At 39.9% G+C, this 23,070-nt stretch overlaps 1 protein-coding gene across 3 annotated transcripts in view; it reads right to left on the bottom strand.

The window, feature by feature from the left end:
• The window catches only part of LOC132830126 (mannosyl-oligosaccharide 1,2-alpha-mannosidase IA-like), a 132,405-nt gene that overhangs the window by 73,508 nt on the left and 35,827 nt on the right, over nucleotides 1–23,070 (bottom strand). For 2 of the 3 annotated variants that reach the window (XM_060847626.1, XM_060847628.1), the window contains exon 3: nucleotides 13,531–13,646. In XM_060847626.1, coding sequence (XP_060703609.1) covers nucleotides 13,531–13,646 — 116 coding nt within the window. The remainder of the gene's footprint in view (nucleotides 1–13,530; nucleotides 13,647–23,070) is intronic. The other variant, XM_060847627.1, reaches the window with a different exon arrangement.

Genomic DNA, 23,070 nt, shown 5'->3' with positions numbered 1-23,070 from the left:
ATAATGTCTCAAACTGCTTCTACTGATCCTTTATATTCAACAACTGGGTGATATCTTCTTGGTCTCTCATGCGATGTATGAAGAAATATCAAGATACCTGCACAGGCTCTTAGAAGGAAGATGTGCCATGTTTTCTGCCTGAGCACTTAAGAAAATCAGGTTTCTAGGAGCTGAGACCACTCCAAACAAAAGCAATCTATGCTCAGCAGTACCACAGGCTAAAGACTGTGGTTACTGCCAGAAACAATACTGGGAATCAACATTTCAATCCAAATCTAAGTGATTTCTGTGCTTGTGTGTATATTGGGGTGGAGGGTGACAGAGGTTGTTGGGAGAAGACTGCAGTGGAACTGGGGGCATGAATGGGAGTTTGCTTTAGTTTTCAACATCTACTCTATGTGCATATCCTTGATTAGGAACTGAGTGCCATTGTGCACACCTGCCCAAACTACAACAGACAGACACACACACACACTCCCTCTCACAGACATTCCCAACCCTCCCCACCCCAGAGACACACACACACAAACAGACAGACAAAGACCCACATGCACACATATATCTTGTGGGGTGAATTTGTACTTGCAGAGTTACATTATACTTTGCTCAAAAACTGCATGAATTCATGGAAAACTCTGATTTCTCACTTTTTAGAATAGAATCAATCTAAATATCATGGCATAGACAGAGAACACCTTCAACATATTGCCTAGCTAACGCCCATTGTTACAGCTAACCTGAGAATGCAACTTTTAAATAAAGGTTTTGTGATTTACACATGAAAGAAGTGAAACTATCATGGTATTCAAACAGATGAAAGACTGAAAAATACCTTGATTGATGAATGTATAATTTCAGTTATATCACACTGTAAATTTTTGCTATAAATTCTGTGCCTTAAAATTGTGTCCTCCACTATCACCTGATGAAGGAGCGGTGCTCTGAAAGCTAGTGTGCTTCCAATTAACCTGTTGGACTATAAACTGGTGTTGAGTGATTTTTAACTATTTTCACAATTTGCAAAAGCTACCAAGTACAACATTCTCTAGGAATACATAGAAACATAGAAAATAAAAGCAGGAGTAAACTATTCAGTCCTTCAAGCCTGCTCCACCATTCAACATGATCATGGATGATCATCCAACTCAGCACCCTGCTCCTACCTTTCCTCCCTGTTTTAGCCTCAACTGTTTTCCACAAGCTCACCACTCGCTGGGTGAAGAAGCTTCTCTTTGACTCAGTCCTACATGGATTACTTCATACCCTTAGGCTGAGACACATCCTTCCTGTGTTTACCCTGTTAGAATTTTATAGATTTCTATGAGATACAACTACCAATGCCAACACCCTCCCCATTCTTTTAAACGCCAGTAAACATAGCCCTAACTGAACCAGTCTCTCTTCATATGTCAGTTTTGCCAGGAATACTCAGATATGGACATCAAACTGCACCAAGGCCTTGTACAATTGCAGCCTGACATCCCTGCTTCTTTTTTTAATCCTCTTGCTACAAAGGCCAACACATTATTTATTTTCTTGATCTGCATGCTTACTTTCAGTGACTGGTCCAGGACATCCAAGTCACATTGGCAATAGATTGGGAAAGGGGGAGATGCATTCAGAAAACAATCCTCCTTCCTGTTTTGTTTCCGCCAAAGTAGATAACCTAACATTTATTCACATTATACTTCATCTGCCATGCATTTGTCTACTGTGTTAAAATCACACTGAGGCATCTCTGCATCCTCCTTAAAAATACCGTCCCAGCTTCATGTCATCTGCAAATTTCAAAAAATTACATTTAGTTCCTTATCTAAACCATTAATATTGTGAAAGCTGCATCTAAGCATCAATCCTTGTGGCATCACTTGGAAAATTACCCATTTATTCCTTGTCTTTGGAGACAGAGCAAGCTAACATTTAGAGTCTAAATTACTCAGTGCTCTGATGAAGAGTCATCTATACTCTAAGCATTAACTTGCTCTCTTTCTCTTTGGATGCTGTGATCTCCAGCACTTTTTGTTTTCAGTTTTGGTCTTTGTTTTGTGTCTGGCAGACAGTTCCATAGTATAGCACCCTCAATGCCAAGCACTCTAATTTTACATGCTAATCTTTTATATGGAACGTTCTTGGATGCATATGCCCTACCTAATATAAAAGTATTATAAATAAAATGTATGCTTCACATCGCATTAACCAGTTCTATTCGCATCAACCAGTTGGCCAACCCTGGCTTAAGATGTTATGCAGAACAGCAGCGGCAGACATACCTCCAACAAAGTCTCATGCTGGTAAAGCTACAAAGAGGATGAGATGCATGCTAGAGAAGCAACATATTTACAAACATACATAGCAAGAACTGGATCAATATTACCCTGTTGTAAGCAACTGGAGATGGTGGACGATAATTTCGCTAACAGCTGGGGGCTGCAGAACATTGGTAGCAACTGAGAACTAGTTTCTGGCATTCAGAGCTCCTTAACTAATGTCACTAAATCCTTTATTATTTGATGCAGTCACATAGTAACCTTACTTTGTGTATTTGCATTTTTAGTACTTCCTTCTGTCAATAAGTAAAGACACAAATACTAAAGAGAATGGACGGGAGAATGGCGCAGTGGTTAGTACTGCTGCCTCACAGAGACCCGGGTTCAATTCCCGCAGGAGTTTGCACATTCTCCTCGTGTCTGCGTTGGTTTCCTCCGGGTGCTCCGTTTTCCTTCCACAGTTCAAAAATGTGCAGTTTAGGTGAATTGGCTATGCTAAATTGCCATAGTGTTAGTTGAAAGGGTAAAACATAGGGGAATGGGTCAGGGTGGGTTGCTTTTCGGAGGGTCAGTGCGGACTTATTGGACCGAAGGGCCTGTTTCCACACTGTAAGCAATCTAATCTAATATACGTATATTGCTACATCTTTTAACTTGGAATTGATCATTTGAGTTAATTAATTATAAAAAATCTCAGTATACGGAGTTTCCAAAATGTAACCCGCAAACCAAAACAAATTGGGTCTGGTTACTTAAAATTATTTTTTTAACTTTATATTCATTTTCCATGTATAATAATCACTGATAGGATTGCGAAAGAACAGGATCTGAAGAACACTAGATTCAATGAAATGCTTCTTCGAGTTCTGCTCCAACATTACACACGGAGCAATGGAACAAGTGATAGTTGGAACAAAGAAATATAATCCTACACTAATGTTAAATTTATATTAATTGCATAATAAAAAATAATACTGCCTCTTAGTAGAAATTACAATGTTGGAATTTCTCACTGCTGAATGGACACTTGCGACTGCAATTTCCAAACTGCCTCATGTGTTCAAGAATGCTTACACCCTTGAAGAATCTGGTAATGAAAATCAGTCCATGGATGAATGTTCACTGCTTTCATGACATCATCTCAAATGGGAGAGGGTGTGGTAATTTGCAGAAAGCATCCCTTAGCCCATCTAATACAGACTTTTCTGTACAAACTGCTTGCAATCATATTGCCTCCAGGAAGGATATTTGGATCACTTGGTTTTCCAGGAGTGGCCTGGAATGTTTGGGGCTGACTACAATGATTTGGTTCCTGCTTCTCCCCTCTCTACAGGAATATTTCTTTAAAAGCATTCTGGAAAGTTCAGTTTGGTTCTTATTACAATGCTCAACTTTTATGAGATGATCGAATTAGTCAGTAGGCCCATCATTTATACATTCAAGAATCAAACATCTTTCAAGCATCTTTGGAGCTCAATATCTTTATCTCTGAATGTGGGCCAAGCTTTCCAGCATGTCAGCGTAGGAGCTAAATTCATGTTGGCTTTCAAACACTGCATTAAATGCATTAATCTTTTCTGGTCACTGTATTTTATAAACATAACATTTGTGCACACTCAGTTCTAAGATCTATTGGTTTACATCAAATTAATACTTGCTTGAATTGTCATTCCAAAGCATTTGCAATAATCTTGTTCCACTACTTCAAGGGCCTCTTTCAACCAGTACAACTCAAACTATGAGCTAATTCACCAACAAATAGGTTTTACAAATCGATTTGTAAAATGGAAGAGAAATGCTGGAAAATTAAAACAGAACTTACTGATCCAACAACTATACTTGGCAATGGGTAATGTGGGGGCATAAAGAATTACAGTCTACATTATGCAAGCATGTGTTGAAGATACCAGACATGAAAGTTTTGTGCCTTTTCTACCCCTGATGGCAGAGTTGTCCAGGCTTCACTGCCACCCAGCAATCTACTGAGGATACTGGTCTTAACATCTTGGTCCTCTGGGCCAGTTTTTTTGTTGTTCGACAGCTATGTTGTTAGTCAGCCAAAATCTCAAAAATTGACTTTCCAATGTATGCACTGAATTCTTCATGAAAAGACAAATTATTTTCCACTGGAGATCCCAGGCATCCTCAATATCACATGGAAAGTCAAAAATTACCAACGAAGTGGCCCTTTCAGGGACGTACATGACTAGCATGCCAGCTTTAATCAAGAAAAGGTGGCTTTGTTAGCTTGGTACGTGCACAGGACAGAAGAGTGCTGCATCCCCAGTGAAATGGCATACATGGATTGCCAATGGCAAGAAATTATCAAGGTGACAAAACCTCATATTCATGGATGCTGTCAAAAAAACAGACATAAAAACGTTCAACATCAATAATGACTGATAGGAAATTCTTGCTTCTGATCAATGCAAATGCTGATACAAGCTGTGCACAATAAAATATGGGCTCAGAAGGTCAAAAAGGGCTCCTTCTGAGAATTTCTTGGTGGTTACATTTTGAGTTTGGGGAATTTATTTTCAGTCTTATTAACTCTTAATAAATTATACTGTCATGTCATGTCATATTACCTTATATTTGTGTTGAATTTCTTTTAAAATAGGGTTTTACTTTATCGGTAGATAAGACAGCACAATTGCAAAATGTTCCATATGTTGAGACCCCACTGGAGATCTCATGAAACATGACTGAGTCACATCCATCCTACTAAGAGAGTATCTGTCCATTATTCCTACTTTATTTCTTGCTGCAGGCAATTTCCTAATTGTGTCAATAATGTGCCTTCAATTCCATGTACTTTAACTTTGGCCATTCATCTCTCATGAGGGACTTTGGCAAGTGCCTTCTGGAAATCCATAAAACTAAATCCACAACCATTCACATGGCCACAGCTTTAATCACTATCAAAAAATGAATTGAAATTTGTCAGCTATGATCTACAAATCCCTTCTAATCAGGTGAAAATTCTTGGTGTTCAGTCACTATCTGTAATTATAGATTCCAATAAATTTCTGTATTAAAAATGCAAAGAATGCACAATGTTGAATGGATTTGCAGCTATCTGGAATTTATTTCCTCTACACTAGTTTGTTGATTCAATATTTTAGAAGTGAAAGTGAATGTTGAGTAAATTTTAAAGATCCTAATGGGCATTCACTTTCACAATACATTGTACAACATGTTACTGATCAGAGATGTAACTATTTAATTATCTTTTCAATTGTATTTGCACCGAATTTCCATTTTGCTCAACTCAAACGTTTAAAACAGATGTCCCTCGAAATTAGGCCACGAATATTTTGATCCCAAGAAAGTTAAACCATTTTTTCCCCAGCTTAGACTGGCCAATATCCCACAGTGGATATCTCTAAAGTTCCAGTATCAATTCACAGGGACTAAATAGAGATGCCTGCAATATATTTTAAACTAACTTCAATACAATTGATTGTTGCAAGACATTTTCTTTAACGAACCAGAAATTGCTAGAGACACTCAGCAAGTCTGGCAGAAAACATGAATAACATTGAGATCTGAAGAAGGGTCAGTGGACTTGAGAGTTAACTCTATTTTGGCTCAATAAGATCCACCTGGCTCTGATTCTAATCATTACATCCTTCCCTCCTTAAGTCCTCTACAGTGATCTGGTCTCACCAGGTCCAGATATGTTTCCATCCTGATCGTGTTAGCCCTTCCATTTCCCCCATTAGCACCAGCTGTTTTATTTTTGCTAGGATAGGATCTTCTTGTGCCCAGAGTCAGATATTGTCAGCGGTGACTGGAAGTGTGTCCATAAAGTTTAAAAACTAGAATGGACTCTTCCAGGGGAAGTACCACTGGTGGAGTAGCCAGTGAGAGGCATTTCAAGGCATTTGCTACTTGGTCTCCTGAAAGCGTTCTCAGTGCATACAAGTTAGAATAAGGGCCCATTGTTGAATTCAACCAGAAGCTATAGGCGGCACAGCCTTTCTTCTTTACGTCGCCCTAACAGGGGTTTGTGGTCCATTACTATGACAAAATTATGTCCATAAAAGGTACTGGTGGAACTTTCTCACACCAAAGATGATCGCCAACCCTTTCATATGTGTGTGCACACGTGCGTGCTCAGCATCAGCCAAAGTCCAGCAAGCATTTGCTATTGGATATTCATCTCCGATGAGGCAACACTACCTCAATATCAAACTGAAAGATATCACATGTCAACACCACCTCTTGCTTGCCAACTAGGCCAACTCCTTAGCTGGCGATAGCTGCTTTTTCACTTCCCAAAAGGCTACTTCTTGTCTACATGACCATTTCCAACACTGACACATTTTTAATAGCAGGTGTAAGGGTGCCATGATGGAAGCCAAGTATGAATTTCCCATAACAATTAACCAACCAAAGGAAAGACCTGGCTCCGGAACAGATGTGGGAGCCCGAGCACTTTTGATTGCCTTCAGTTTATCTTCCAATGGATATAACCTGGTTTTGTTGACTCTGTAGCCCAAGCAGATCACTTAGGTCACCTGGAACTCATTTCCCCTTGTGTGGCATACATTTGCCTGTGAGAAACAGTTAAGCACTATGTCCAAGTTTTCCAAATGCTCTTTATAAGTCTTCTTGGTTATTAGCACATCATTCAGATAAATGGCACCCTGGGATTGCCCTCAAAAAATGTTCTCCATCATCTGCTGGAAAAGGGCACAGGCTGATGATACCCCAAATAGCAGTTTTGTACATTAATATAGGTATTAATGTGGTGTACTTCTGGGCCTCAACTATTTGCAAATGCAGGTATGCAGGGCTCATGTCCAGCTTCTTGGAAAACATCAAACCCCTGCAGTTTTGCACACAAGCCCTCTACGCGAGGGATTTATCTGGCTGCGAGAAGCAGTTCATCATTTGTTTAAAATCCCCACAAAGGCAAACTGAGACATCAGGCTTCACAATCACCATGACCGGTGCTGCCCATTCTGCAAACTGCTCTGGTTTGATGGACTACTTTTGCCCATAAGGCAAATGGCATTGGGCAGGCCTTCCAACATTTACTCTGTAGCCCTTCCTGAAAAACTTCACTCAGGCAGTCATTTACTAGTCAAAAGACGTTGAGCCAATCTAGGCGAATCTTTCTCAACCAATTTCTCCCCCAGTAGTGAGCCTGAGCCTCTTAATACAAACAGTGGTAACAGTGGCAGCTAACTATCTTAGGAAGGAACAGCACTCCAAAAGCTTGTATTTCCAAATTAACCTGTTCGATTATAATCTGATGTTAAGATTTTTAACTTTGACCACCCTAGTCCAACATTGGCACTTCCACATCATTAATCTGCAATGGTTTCTCTTTGTACGTTATCAGTGTGGCCAGGGTCTTGCGCAAATTTAAGAGTTTTATCCAGAACAAATCTTGTTAAAGACTGGTTCAGCAACCACTGACACAGCTGTTCCGGTCCCAACTTCAATGAGAAGTGGGTGGCCACATAACCAGACATGAATTTATAGGGAAATGGTAAGGACTATAGATGCTGGAAGTCAGAGTCGATAAAAAGTGGAGCCAGAAAAGGAACAACAGATGAGGCAGTATCGGAGGAGCAGGAAAGTCGACGTGTCGGATGGGGACCCTTCACCAGAACTGGGGAGAAGAAAGGGAGTGGAGAAATAAATAGAGGATTCAGGCTGGGGGATAAGTACATGGGATGGTAATAGGTAGATGCAGGTGGAGGGTTATTGTGATTGATCAGTGGGAAGGGTGAAATAGATAGGCGATGGGCAGGTTAGGTCTGGTCAAGGAGGAGAAAATTTTAAATGATTCTGAATGGGAAGTTGCTAAACAATTTAATTGTTCCAACCCACGTGTAGATAGACTTTCCAGGATGTGCACTCTCCCATCAATTCTTTTACCCAGGTCAGGCCTCACAGGACTCCTTTGCTGTCTCGAGTCCGCATATCAGCAGCACTGAAAATGGCTTGCTGGCCTGGATCCTGAAGAACTTTTAAGCCATTTAGCGGAGGCTCGGCTTTGTTGTGGGGTTTTGCTGTGGGCCAACCTAGGGTCCCTCTGCTCAGGTTATGTCCTGCGTGAGGCATTGCAATTGCCTACATTCAAGTGATGTTCTAAAGCTCAGTGAGACAGGTGAGGGTGTCCACTTCAACTAGGGTGCCCTCTAGTTCCTATGCTACACTGGTCACATTTTCTAATGACAAAGCCAGTTGTAGTGCTATTTGAAGTCCAGCTGGGCTTCAGCTAGTAGTTGCTTTTGCATGGTTACCTCATTAATCCCAATCTCATCACCACTGAAAAATCTCCAGAGGCTGGTATCAAGTCATTCTTTATTGACACATGGAGAGTCCTAGACACTGATCCAGCTTCCTCAGAGCCAGTTCTGAGTGAACAGAACCTCTGACATTCCTGTTTATATCTGCCAGACAAAGCTCCTTGATTGAACCACTAACAGCCCCAATCAGGGAATTCATTCTAGGAGGTCCACCTGGCTACAGTAATCGCTACAGTATACTCACTAAAATCTATTCATCAGCATGTGGTTAAGAATACACTATAAGATGTGGGGCAGAGGTAGGCCATTTAGTCCATCGAATCTGTTCTGCCATTCAATTAAATCGCAGCTGATCAATCATCTTTATTTCTACTTTTCCCCCAAACCCTTTATTCCCTTCCTGATTAAACATCTGTTGATGACAGTCTTGAATATACTTCCATCAATACATGGCCCTCCAAGACAGAAATAGAGGGAAATATTCTACATAGGTCTTAAGTAGGTGACCCCTTATTCTGAGATTATGTCCTTTGGTCCTAAACTGTCCCAGAGGGAAATAAAGTTTTGTATCTAAACTGTCAAGCCCACTAAGAGTCTTGCAACAGTAAACTCACCTCTTATCCTCAAAACCTTAACAAGTATAAACACAACCTACCCAACTTCTCCTCATAAGAAAATTCTTCCATGCCCGGGATCAACTTTGTGAATCTTCTCTGGAATGCCTTCAATGCCAGTATATCATTCTTTGGATCAGGACCAAAACTTCACAGGACTCCAGGTGTAATATAACTAGCTGCTGCATAGTTTTGGCAAGACTTCCTATTTTTATATTTCATTCCCTTTCAATGAAAGGACAACAGACCATTTGCCCTCCACATCATCTATTGAAATTGGATGTTAGCTTTTTGTGATTCATGCACAAGATTCCCCAAATCCCTCTGAGCTGCAGCTTTCTGCCATTTAAGTAATGGTAATCTCTCTCTTTCATTCTTCCAAAATGCATAACATCACATTTTCCTACGTTATATCCCATGTCATGTTTCTGCCCATTCACTTAACCTGTCTATATCGTTCTGTAGACTCTTTGTATCATTTGCACGACTGCTTTCCCAGCATTTTTGTGTCTTCTCCAAACTTGGAAATAGTGCATTCACTTTCCTCAGCCAGTCATGAATGTATATTGTAAATTACAGAACTGAATCCTGTGGGATTCCACTAATTATCGGTTACCATCCTGAAAATGTCCTCTTTGCTCCAACTCTGTCTTTCATCAGTTGGCCAATCCCCTAGCTATGCTAATATACTATCATGATGAGTTCTTAACTTATTAGGAAGTCTTAGGTGCAGTACCTTATTAACACCTTTTGGAAATCCAAACATTTACAACAACTGATTAGCTCACATTAAAAGCAAAATATTGTGGATGCTGAAAATCTGAAACAAACAGAAATTGCTGGAGAAACTCAGGTCTGGCAGCATCTGTGGAGAGAGAAACAGTTAATGTTTTGATTTTGATGTGATTCTCCCATGCTAATCTCTGACTAAATCTTCTACAATTTTCAAAACCAAGATCATTGATCAATATCTAATTTTCTGCTTAGGCTCTTTACAGACTTTAGGACTCAATAATGAACTCTGTAACTTCAGAATCTGACCCCATGATATGTGTCTCCCATTTTTCTTACATTTCCCCCTTGCACACGTTTGTCTTGCTTACATTGCTCTCAGGCAAGAGGACTGTTTTCACTCTTTCACATCTTATTTTACACCCATTTTACAACTCTACCTTTCTTTCATGCCTATCAGCAACCTCTTTGACTTTCTGAGTGGGCTTCACATCATCTGTTCCCCGGCTCCACCTTAATCTCTTTCCAACCCTTTTCAGTTGAGGATGGGTTATATCAGATTTAAAACATTAAATCTCCAAAGATGTTGCCAGATCTGAACTTACCTAATATTTTCTGTGTTTGTTACCCTTTATCTCTTCCACTTGTTACCTCAGAAGAATTACAATACATTTGTCAGGTATGATTGCCCCTTCATGAAGCCACGCCCACCCTGCCTAATTATATTTTATACTTCTAAATGCTCTGCTGTTACATCCTTTATAATTTGCCAATGACAGATGTTAAGCTAAATGGCCAATTTGTTTCTTGTGTCCCTCCCTTTTTTTTGAACAAGTGTGTTACATTGGCAATATTCCAACCCTCTGGAACTTTTCCAGAATTAATGATTCTTGGAAAATTACTACCAGTGCATCTGAAAATGCTTGCCAAAACATCATTTGTTATACAGTCAGAGTTGTACAACATGAAAACAGACCCTTCGGTCCAACTCGTCCATGCTGACCAGATATCCTAACCTAATCTGCTCCCGATTTGCTAGTATTTGTCCGATATCTATCTAAACCCTTCCTATTCATACACCCATACAGATGCCTTTTAAATGTTGTAACTGTGCCAGTCTCCACCACTTCCTCTGACAGCTCATTCTACGTACACATCACCTTTTGTGTGGAAAAGGTTGAGATTCTATTTCAAGGAACTATGAACCTGCATCCCAAAGTCTCTTTGTTCGGCAACACTTCCCAGAACCCTACCATTTAAGTGCATAAGTCTTGCCCTGGTTTGCCTTACCAAAATGCAACACCTCACATTTATTTAAATTGAGCTCTATCTGTCACTCCTCGGCCTGTTGGATCATGTTCTGCAAGAACATCAGTTTTGATCCAAACAGGAACACAACAGACTAAATGTCAGAGGAAATCAGACAGTAGCTGTCCTCAATATCAAGACAGCATCTAACCAAAATTGACACTAAAGAGACCTTAGCAAATCTAATGATCAATAGGATTTAAAGGGAAGTCAGTCCAGCGTCTTGTGTAATATCTGATAACAAAGATGCTGAATAGGCTGAACCTATTTTCCCTGCATCATTGGAGGCTGAGGGGTGACCTTATTCAGGTTTATAAAATCATGAAGGGCTAAAAAGTCTTTTTAGGATAAAAAGTCTTTTCCCCAAAATTGAGAGTCTGAAACCAGGGAGCACAGGCTTAAGGTGAGCGGGGAAAGATTTAAAAGGGACTGAAGGGAGAAACGTTTTCATGCAGATGGTGGTGCGTGTATGGAAAGAACTGCGAGAGGAAGTGGTGGAGGTTGGTATGATAATAACACTTAAAAATCATCTGGATTGGTATATGACTAGGGAGTGCTTAGAGAGACATGGACCAAATACTTCGAAATGGGACGAAAGTTATTTTAGTTATCTCGTCAGCATGGATAAGTTGGACTGGGGCCGGGGCTGCGGGGTGGGGGGGGGGCATGCTGTACATGTCCATGACTCTATGACAACAGTATAACCATCAAAAGCCAATTAACACAGCCCAGGACATTACCACAGCATCATTAACCAACTTGCATCAATTACTATATCAACTAAATTTCTTTAATTATAATGTCAAGAATGGAACATTCACTGATGTTTCCCAATTGTTCAGATCAATTTTCAAGATGGTAGATGCATTAGTTATAATTTTCCAAAACTCATTAGATTCTGGAAGGGTCACAGGGACTGGGAAAAAAGACTAAATTAACATCTACATTCAAGAAAGAATAGAGAAAAGCAGCAAGAAAAATAAGCTGGCTACCAACTGTCATAAGGAAATGCTACAACATACGAGTTAGGCGGTAAAAGCAGGATACTCAAAATTATAGTGTAACCTAGTTGAGTCAACATGGCTTTGCGAAAGAAAAAATGTGTTGAACAAATTTAGCAAGTAACAAGCAAGGTGGATAGGGAAACTTGTATGTACTATGTACTTGGATTTCCAAATGATTTTTGAAGCAACGCTGCAAAGATTATTACACAAGTTAAGAGCACAATTACCATAGACCAAAATGTCCATCCATGTTAACCCCATTTCCCTGCACTTGGTCCATATCCTTTGAACGGGCAGCACGGTGGCTCAGTGGCAATCACTGCTGTCTCACAGCGCCAGGGACCTGGGTTCAGTTCCCGCCTCGGCTGACTGTCTGTGTGGAGCTTGCACATTTTCCCAGTGTCTGCGTGGATTTCCTCCCACAATCCAAAGATGTGCAGGTCAGGTGACTTGGCCATGCTAAATTGCCCATAATATTAGGTGCATTAGTCAGAGATAAATATAGGGTAGAGAATGGGTCTGGGTGGGTTACTCTTCGGAGGGTCGGTGTTGACTTGTTGGGCCGAAGGGAGTGTTTCCATAATTGTAGGGAACCTAATCTAACCATTTTCTATCCATGTATTTATACAAATGCTTTTTAAAAGTTGTCCCTTGGGTCCCCTTTTATTCTTTCCCCTCTAGCCCTTGATTCCCCAACCCTGGGAAAATAACTCAGTGCATTCACCCTATCAATGTCTCTCATGATCTTATACACTTCTGTAAAAGGTTCCGCCCTCAGTGTCCTGTGTTCTAAAGATAAAAGTCCTACCTTGTCCAACCTCTTCCCATAATTCAAACCATTGAGTCCAATCAATATCCTTGTAAGTTTCTTCTGCACTCTTTCCAGTTTAATAACATCCTTCCTGTAACAAGGTGATCAAAACTGAACACAATACTACAGGTACTTCATCAATGACTTCAATGAAGAAACAAACACAGGGTACCTAAATTTGCTAATGACACCAAGATAAATAGGAAAGCACGCTGTCAAAAGGAAGCAGAGTCTGCAAAGCGATATAGGTGAAGTTAAGGAAGACAGCAAAATACCTGGCAATGGGTGTATAATGTGGGAAAACATGAGCACAGCAAAAATAATAGAAAAGTATAATAAGTTTTTACATGAGAAAGTTGTAGAACTTGGTCATAATGCAACCTGTATGTCAACTGCCCTACTCCTTCCTCCATTTAAAGAAAAATTATTTTGCAATTTATTGGCACTTTTGCCATACTATAATAAAATTCTGAAAGAAAACTAGAATTTCTTCTGAGAGATCCGCTTCAAATTCAGCAAACTCACCACATTAAAGTCCAAGTTGTTTTCCACCCATTCTCTGGCTTCTGCAAACTCCTCCTGAAGACCCATAATGTACAGTGTGTCCAAAGAGTCCACAATTGTAGCTCCCAGAAGCCCTCCTGCAATAAGAAAATAATTGGGGTTCATCAACAACTCAAAATAATTCCATTGCTGACACTGAATTTTTAGCATAAATCTCTCATCTCTAAGATAGACGATGCATTTTGACATTAAATCAAAACAAGCCAATTGCCAATGAATAATTCCTTCCTCAAAAATAATCAGATTGATAATGCAACAGGGAAGTGGAAATTTGACAAAGAGAAAAAGAAAAGCAACTTCAATTAAAAAATGAGCTGTCTTCTTTCAGTTGGAAGGAACTCTTTGGACCGAGATAAGATGCCCTGTTCAAGCAGAATCTTACTTTTAAAAACTAGACAATAAAAGTGCGCATAGCATAGGTTAAGTCTAGAAACAAGACAGAAATATACAGTATAATTTAATTGACCACAAACTCTATTCAACTGTCAATCTTTCACCATCTCAAAATTGAACTGCTCTCGATATTTTGAAGTACAATAAGGATAACAAAATCAATGTTTCAAGTCCAGTATGACTCTTCTGCAGAACAGTTCTGAAGAAGTGCCAGACTGGGCAAAAAACCAGAATGGTTCATGAATAATTGTAAATGGCAATCACCGAATCATCATCGATAGCTGCTCTCTTTAAACACAAAAGTGTGTTTATGACCTGAAAGCGTTGAACTCAAATGTTCAGTCTGGAAGGTTGTAAAGTGCCAAAGCAAAAGCTTAGCCGCTGTTTCTCAATTTTGCAATTCCAGGCTGACCCAATCTATTCCATCAGCCTTCTTGTTAAATAAAACTATGCTCCAACATTACAATATATGTTTAGTTCCCCTCTCAACATTCAAAGCACTGGCTTCTCTCTGCCTCTACTCCATTCTTTGTTCACTCCAACACATCTTCCTGTCTGTAACGCAACTTTCCATGCAAGTACAAAAGTTTTCCCACCATCCAGGCCTTTGAACAGCCTGTTCCCATAAACCATCTCCCACACATAATCATCTCTGCTACACTACAGAGATGAAATAGAATGGATGATTGCAATGCAGAATACCTTTGCTCAACCTCAAAATGTGACCCTGGACTTCTGGTCACATACTGTAATTCTGTGCTATTCGAACCCCCTTTTCTTGACAATCTACACTGTTTTGATGAAGCTGAATGGAGGTTTAATCCTTTGATGAGATACTCTACAGTATTCCAGACTAAATATTAACTTAAATAATTTCAAGACAGAACCATCATTCCTTTATCAGCTGTTGGCAATAACTGAATCTTTGCCATTTATAGCTCTCCCACATCCATCCTGCTTCTCATCCAATAACCAAAATGTTTTGCCTAAATCACTCCAAACTTCCAACTTATAACTGTCTTTCCCTCGGGTTATTTTCTCCCAGTTTTCCTTGTTTTCTGTGTTTGCCCAAACTATATCACATCTTTAACTTTTTTCATTTCTGATGCAAGGTCACCATTTTGAATTGTTAACTTTATTCATCTCTCCACTGATGCAGATCTGTGGTGTACTTCCAACATTTTATGATTTTACTTCAGATTTCCTGCATTTATGTTATGTCAGCTTTGTATCTTATTGCTTAATCAGGCTAAACATTGTAAATGATAGTTAATATATTTCTCTGTTATTGCATAATGTCAAAGTACAATAAAATTATTAGTTTTAATTTCTATGATTAGAGCTCAGAGAGCACTTATTCCCTAGGTGCCTACCACATGAAACAGGATCACAAACCAGTTAGATCCAGTCACCATGCTCTTTGTGTCACTTTGAGATTACAACAGTTTTTCTCAAAACATAGGGGAGGACAGTTGGATTCAGTCATTTAAATGAAATAGAAAGGCACATTCAAAATTCTGTCATCTCATTTTTCTGCAACCATTTCAAATTGTCCCAAATGCAATAGATCCAATTCACTGCAGCTATGTTCTATAAGTAGGGACAACTGCACTAAGGATCGATTGGTTGCCTTCTGACTACATTTACAGTAGTAGTTCCAATATTACAGCTGACTCTTCTCTCAATCAATATGGCACTGATATAAAGGTGGTTCTATCTTTGGATGATTTACAAGTTTCCAGGCCATTAAAACATCTTTAGCCTACAAACAGAAGCAGGCTCATATCAGATGTGGCACATGTTTAGTTTGTTCTCTCTTCCTAGCACATGGCCCCAGGGGAAATTGGAGCAATTGGGATAATATATTTTTCTATCACGTTTCACCTCCAAAGTACCTTGTCCCACGACATATCCAGAAGAGGCTTTAAAATCTAGTAAAGTTATGTTAACTATTACAATGGGTGAGCAGAAAGATCAAAAAACTAATTCCCTGCAGGTATGAGCACAGGTCAATAATGCTATCAAAATGACCTATACAATGTTGATTTATAAATACCATTGTAGAATAAAAGGGTAAAGAAGTATTGATAAATTCATACAAAGTGCTGGTTAGGCAAAATGAAGTCTTAATGCCCAATTTGGAGCATCCAAACTATAAGAAAAGCTATTGACAGCATGCAGAGATTGGGATTTTGCCAGGGATTGTAAACTACTGTATAAGTAATGAATATGAAGATAAGATTAAATGAAAGCTTGAAAAAAAATACAAATTTTGAGTAGAGAAGTAAGTAAAAGCAGCATCCTATAGGTAAGAAATCACCAATTTACAAGTCAAGACAAATTCATAGAAATTTCTTTGCATGGGACTTTATAAAAAGGATGGAATACATTCTCACAAGATTACTGACAGAGGAAAACAATTCAGCATTTTAAATATAGAAAGACATCACAAAAGAGTGAGGAGAAAAATGCAAATTTGGTAAGAGACAGGTACAATTTCTTTCATGCTTTAAATTTACATCCCCGGGGTCATACCTGTAAAAATTTGATGATGATGATATAGCCAGTTGATAAGCATGAGAGTGTGTGGCAGTTCTAAGGGACTTGTACTAATTAAGTGAATATGAAAGAATGATAGTTGTGGATGATATTATGATTAGGCAGGCAAACAGGAAATCTAATCATATGAGCATACAAATTAGAAGGAGGAGTAAGTCATTCGGCCACTTGCAGTTTGGTCTGGCAAGACCGTGTTGATTGGACTGCGGCCTCAACTCTACTTTCCTATTTATCCTTGACATCCTTCAACTCCTTTGCTCAACAAGAATCTACCTACCTTTACTTTAAAATTATTTAATGACTCTGCCCCCATTACTCTCTGGGAAAGAGTGAGAGTTGATAATGTTTGAAACTAAAAGAAAGAAAATTCTCATCTTTGTCTTAAATGAGAAGACCCCTTATTTTTAAACTATGTTCTCTAGTTCCAGTCTCCCCCACAAGGGGGACATCTTTTCAGCACATATCTAGTCAAGTTTCATCAGGATCATATATGTCTCAATCAGATCATCTCTTATTCTTCTCAATTCCAATGGACACAGGTCTAGTCTTTCTAATATTTCCTCATGAGATAACTACTTCTTCCCTATTCTAGGTATCAGTTGATTGAAACTTCTCTGAACTGCCTCTTATGTGTATATATCATTTCTACACAATAGTACTTTGTAGTTTTGCCATTACCCTATACAACTGCAACAAAAACTCTTATAAAAGCAAAATATTGCAGCTGGTAGAAACCTGAAAGAGACATGAAAAATACTGGATAAACTCAGCAAGTTTGGCAGCATCTATGAAGAGCAACAGAGTTGACATCTCTACTTTTATATTTCCTTTGCAATAAACACCAACAGTCCAACTGCCTTCCTAAGTACTTGATGTAACTGTACACCAACCTTTTGTGATTGATGTATGAGGACAATGAGAACCCTCTGTACCTCAGAATTCCACATTTAAATAAAGCACACTTTTTATTTCTATTTACCCAGTCAAAGTGGAAGAGATCACATTATCCCACATTATACTCAACTTCCAAATTTTTACTCATTCACCTAAGTTGTATCCCTTTTCAGACTAGCATCTTCTCTTGACAAGCTTCTTTCTTACATCCCTTTGTTCATCAGCAAACATCACAACAATATATTTGGTCCCTAGCACTGTTATTCTGCAGTGTATCAGTTATCACATTCCTCAAACGTGATTCATCCTTGGTTCAAAACAGAACAGAACCATTATGTGGAGGCAAGGAAACATGGTTTTAGGTGCTAGACTAAGGATCCAGTCTCCAAGGACAACCAGGTTCAAATTGTACCAATGTCAACTTGCTTAATGAACACGTGCACTTGGGGACATCTGTGTTGTCCCTTTAAAAACCTTCCCTGGTAGTCCAGTATTAGGATTCAGCATACTCATTGCCTCATGCAAGAATTTCAGTCAAGGAATGAGGTATCATGGCTTTTGTGGCATAGTGGTAACGTCCCTATCTCAGGGCAAAAGATCTGGATTAAAGTCTCAGCTGCCCCAGACATCTCTTATAACATGTCTGAACAAGGTGATTAAAAAGACTGCCTTTAAGTCCTTTCAACTAAGTCAATGATATAATTACAAATAGTTGCGGGCCAAGCATTCCTCCCTACGGCAACCTCATCTCATTATGCAATCTTGAAAATGATTCCACGTATGTATATCTGACCACATCACAGAACACCTACAAACTGTTAAAAAAGACCCTGAACTTCCAGTTGCCTACCACTTCAACACACATCGCTGGACAATATCTGTCTGGTTTGCTGCAGTGCTGGAAGAACAGCACCTTATTTTCCACTTGGGAACTCTACAGGCTCTGAATTCAATATTGAGTTCAACAATTTTAGGGCTTAAACCACTTTCTCCCATTCCCTTAACCCAACCACCACACATAGACTTTGTTATCACACAGTCCACTAATACACACGAGCCACTGTTAGCCACTAATAGTCTCCAGTGGTCGCTATTCATTTTCCGAGGCTGACCATTATCTATTCTTTTATCCAGCTGACTGTTCTTCTCTCTTCGGGCTCCATCTTCACCTATTCCTTACTCCTTACCCCCTCCTCCCACCCCCTCTTCTGCATGAAAAACATTTTCCTATCTACCACCAGTTCTGAAGAAGGGTCACTGAATACAATAGCTAACTTTAATTTCTTTCCACAGACACTGACAGATCTGCTGAGATTTCTCATCAATCTGTTTTGCATCATTTATGCATTTTCTCTGCTTTGTGTTAGCTAAGCAATCCAAATAATTCATTACTCCCATGCCATAAGCATTCATATTGTGAAGGACTCTTTGATGTGGCACCTTGACTTCTGGACATCTACGTACAAAACAAGTTCCCTTTATCCTTAATGTTTGTTACTTCCTCAAAAATTCCAATAAGTTAGTTAAACATGATTTCCCTGAACATTTTAAACTGAAATAAATCCATGAAATCTGACGTAATTAGTGATGACTGAATAACATTTGATGACCATCTGTCCAAAACACAGTGGACAGAATTTTAAAATAGAACAAAGAACTGTGAATACTGAAAATCAAACAAAAACAGTAGAGTTAACATTTTGAGTCCAGTTACCCTGCTCCAGAGCAGCTTTTGAAGTTGGGTCACTGGACTTGAAACATTAACTGTTATCTCTCCACAGATGCTACCAGATCTGTTGAATTTCTCCAGCAATTTCAGTTTTTGTTTATGGGTAGAATCCTTGCGCCTTTGGCTAAGTACAAGATATATTGAATATTTTGGAGGGATTTGAGGGATTGAAGGGCGTCATGGTGGCTCAGTGGTTAGCACTGCTGTCTCACAGCGCCAGGGACCCAGGTTCAATTCCTGCCCTGGCCGACTGTTTGTGTGGAACTTGCACACTTTCCCTGTGACTGCGTGGGTTTCCTCTGGTTGCTCCGGTTTCCTCCCACAGTCCAAAAGATGTGCAGGTCAGGTAAATTGGTCATGCTAAATTGGCCATAGTGTTAGGTGCATTAGTCAGGGGTAAATGTAGGGGAATGGGTCTGGGTGGGTTACTCTTCGGAGCGTTGGCGTGGACTTGTTGGGCCAAATGGCTTGTTTCCACACTGTAGGGAATCTAATCTAAGCTAATCATTTCTGCTGAGAGACCTAGCAGGTTTTCTCGCCAAATCTTAGTAAACACAATACATTAACTATTCACCCAGCCCCTACGGCACCTCTCCTGTCCAATTCCTGCCCTATCTTACAAATGTCATTCCCAGAACAACTCAACACACAGTTATACTTGAACTCACTGGCTTCCCATACGTCCGTGTCATCTCTAAAAACCTGCTGTGCATTTGGACAGCCACTGTCAGTCCAGAACTGTCCTGCAAATGGTACACAGAGGGGAAAAAGAAAAATCGGAGACCTGTGGTGTGGGCAAGAATTTCAAGATTCTGCTGTCTGGGTAACCTTGAGATTGGACTTCCTCTTCCACAGGGTTCAACAGTGGAATCCTCAACACTAGATTATGCAACATGGATTGGAACAGTTTCAGCCATTTGGAGTAATGCCCACTATTATACAAATGTCAATGACCTTCTTCACCCCACCAGCCTTAAATCTCACCATCATCTGATACTTCACATCACTATCTCTGCTCCAGTACATATTTCCTGCCAAGACCCATGCTATACCGCACATTATTGCAGGCAAAATGTTCTCCACTTGCTCTCAACCACCCCAATCCCTGACAGCACAAATACTGAACATCCTTTATGCTGCCTAATCACTCACTCTGAATACATTCCCACCTGCACCAAATGTAGCAGCTGTGACATCCACTATTATCTGCCTTAATTCCTACCTACCTCTCATTCTAGGAGGAAAACAGGCTCACAATAGGGTACAAAAACCAAAGACGAGTGATGGGCTGCCTCATATTTTGCTCTCTTCCATTTACATGCAGAGCATCCTAGCTGTAACCACCTCAAGTGGCTGCTTGATTGCTTCCAACTCCCTTGAATGATATCAGAGGTTGCCCTTGACTTATTGTACGGAGACCCCCTGACCAAAGGCTATCCCCCTTGACTTTACTGAGGACTGCTAACAAACATGATAACCTTCCCTTGTGTTCAAGCTAAACCACAAAACAAGACAGAAATAATGAGCCTGGTATCTCTGACTGAACAGGCAGTGTAAAAAAGCAAAGCAATGTAAGGCAAAGATACTGTATCTAGATAGGCTCAGAATCAATGAGGACTATGACAGCAAAAAAGAACCTGGAGATGCAGCTTGGTCCAGACCATGAGCTTGGTGCATACCCCTGAACTCATAATAGTCCTTGCTGCTGCATTACAGTGATTGTTGCTGGTGCAGCAATGAAATGCACAAGCATCCTGAGAGTGGATGAGAGATGTGCCATGAACGTTCTTAGAGGCTGGCACATATCAGATGCTGGTGTCCAAAGAGTTGGGTCCATGTGGTTGGTGCTCATTGAACATGCTCAGAGATTTTAAGGCCTGGTACCCCACATGGAGCAACAGTGTGATCAATTCACAAAGTTTTTACTTAGGATTCCATGTCAAACTTTCTCAATGTCCAGACTGGTGAATTCCAAAGACAGAAGGTCAAATATTAATAAAGGCAAGTTGGGCAGTCAATAGGCAATTAAGCTAATAATCCCTCTTAATTAGCAACTCGTCACTGCCTACTGACAAACTCACCACACCCCTTGTGAAAAGTATAAAAGATGAACAAGATGCTGAGATTAGCTTTGCAGACTTCTACCAAAACCTCATCCCAGCCCAGACTTTTATAACGTTCTACAAAATATGACACTTGGGTGCAGTAATTCTGAGGTGCTAAAGGAGGTAATCTTGAATGAGCAAAGTATGGTACATAGGGAGTACCATTGAAGCAGTGCGCAGAGAGGTTTACAACGTCACAATTGCTGCCTGAAATCTGAAACCAAAGTCTCTATCTCCTCAACAATAATGTAAAGGACCCAACAGGACTAAAGATCAGGTAGTTTTGCTTGTCACTTGGTCAGTAGTTATCTAGTATACAACACAGAACAAGTTTGAAGAAGGGTCACTGGATCTGAAATGTTAACACTACTTTGTCACCACAGATGTTGCCAGACCGGCTAAGTTTATACATCAATTTCTGTTTTTGTTTTTGAATTCCAGCATCCACAGTTCTTTTGGGTTTTAGTTATCCAATGTAGTTCATCTTGCTCACAGCTGAACAAACTTTTGTTTTTCAAGAGATGTCTCTGATTTATTGTCTTTATCTATGCGCACTCCCTTACAGGGGGTCTATGGCATATGTCGAAACGGACATGCAACAAAAAGACTCTTTAACCAGATGAAATATACCGCTGAGGTGCAAAGGCCCAGAATTCCATTCCTCAGTCAGTGTTAGAACTGAAAAAAGATAATAATTGGGACAAGTTTGTCTCACCAGCATAGGATAAGAATGCAGATAGCAAGCACACACCATACACTTCTAATCTATCTAGCCCCACTGCAGAGGCAGATATCCTATCTGTAATTTTCACACAGCTGGGCCAGCTCCTGAATGATTTATACTTCACAGACAGTCGAAGATGTCATGAACTATTGTCTGGATTTGGCAAGGTTTTGAGGTTAATTTGAAAGATCTGACACATCCCTTCCTTGCTCCTTCTATATGCTCATTTGGAGAAATACATATCAGGCCACCTGTCTCTATTGATACAACTCCCAAGTGTTCTCATTATAAAAGCAAAGATTACAATATAAGAAAATTTATAGAGTAATGACTTCAGCTATATTTTCTAAAACTTCCTCTTGTAGTTACTGACAAGAGTTATTAACTAGAGAATACATTGCTTTATGCCAGAAATTGTTTCATCTTTAGAATCATAACACAGAATCTTACAGGAGTCAGAGCAATATGGGCTATGGTGAAATTTGAGACAGAATTAGATTAGTGCTGCAAAGTCCATCTCGACATCAGAAGCATCTCATTCCACTTTTTATGTTTTTCACAAGCGGCATGTGCAGTTTCCCAATAGGCAATGGTGAGTTGCCAATCAGGAAGGGTTATTGTTTGTTAAATGCCTTGTTGATGGCCCAACTCAATTCATTAATATGAGTTTCTATCTTAACAAATTCAAACAAGCTGAAAACGCAATACAGAAACAAGAGCAGATACCTAGCTGAGAGAGCTTGTTGCCTGGTCCAAACGACAATTAAGCTGTCAATAACGAAACTGCAACTTGAGGCACAATTCACAGGTATCAGTTGTATGCACCCAAAGTCCATCCAGCATGTTGAACTCAACCCCATCATGACACTTCTCCAACATAATGGATGACCATTTAGGAGGCACAGGGCCAAACTGCAGGGAGCAACTGCAACTAGCGTTGAAAAGCTGTTGCAAGGACACTTTGTGCACGGGAGCAGACTGCTTCTGAGGGATGCCTGCTTGCTTTCTTAACATCAACGTGCATCCCTTTAGCTACATACCTTGCCATGCTGTGCCTATGAGCATATTAGACCAAGAGCAAAGCCAGGCAGCTGCAA

The sequence above is a fragment of the Hemiscyllium ocellatum genome, chromosome 30 (assembly GCF_020745735.1).
Source record: "Hemiscyllium ocellatum isolate sHemOce1 chromosome 30, sHemOce1.pat.X.cur, whole genome shotgun sequence".
NCBI classification, from domain to species: Eukaryota; Metazoa; Chordata; class Chondrichthyes; order Orectolobiformes; family Hemiscylliidae; genus Hemiscyllium; species Hemiscyllium ocellatum.
This window is presented reverse-complemented; position numbering and strand designations above follow the sequence as displayed.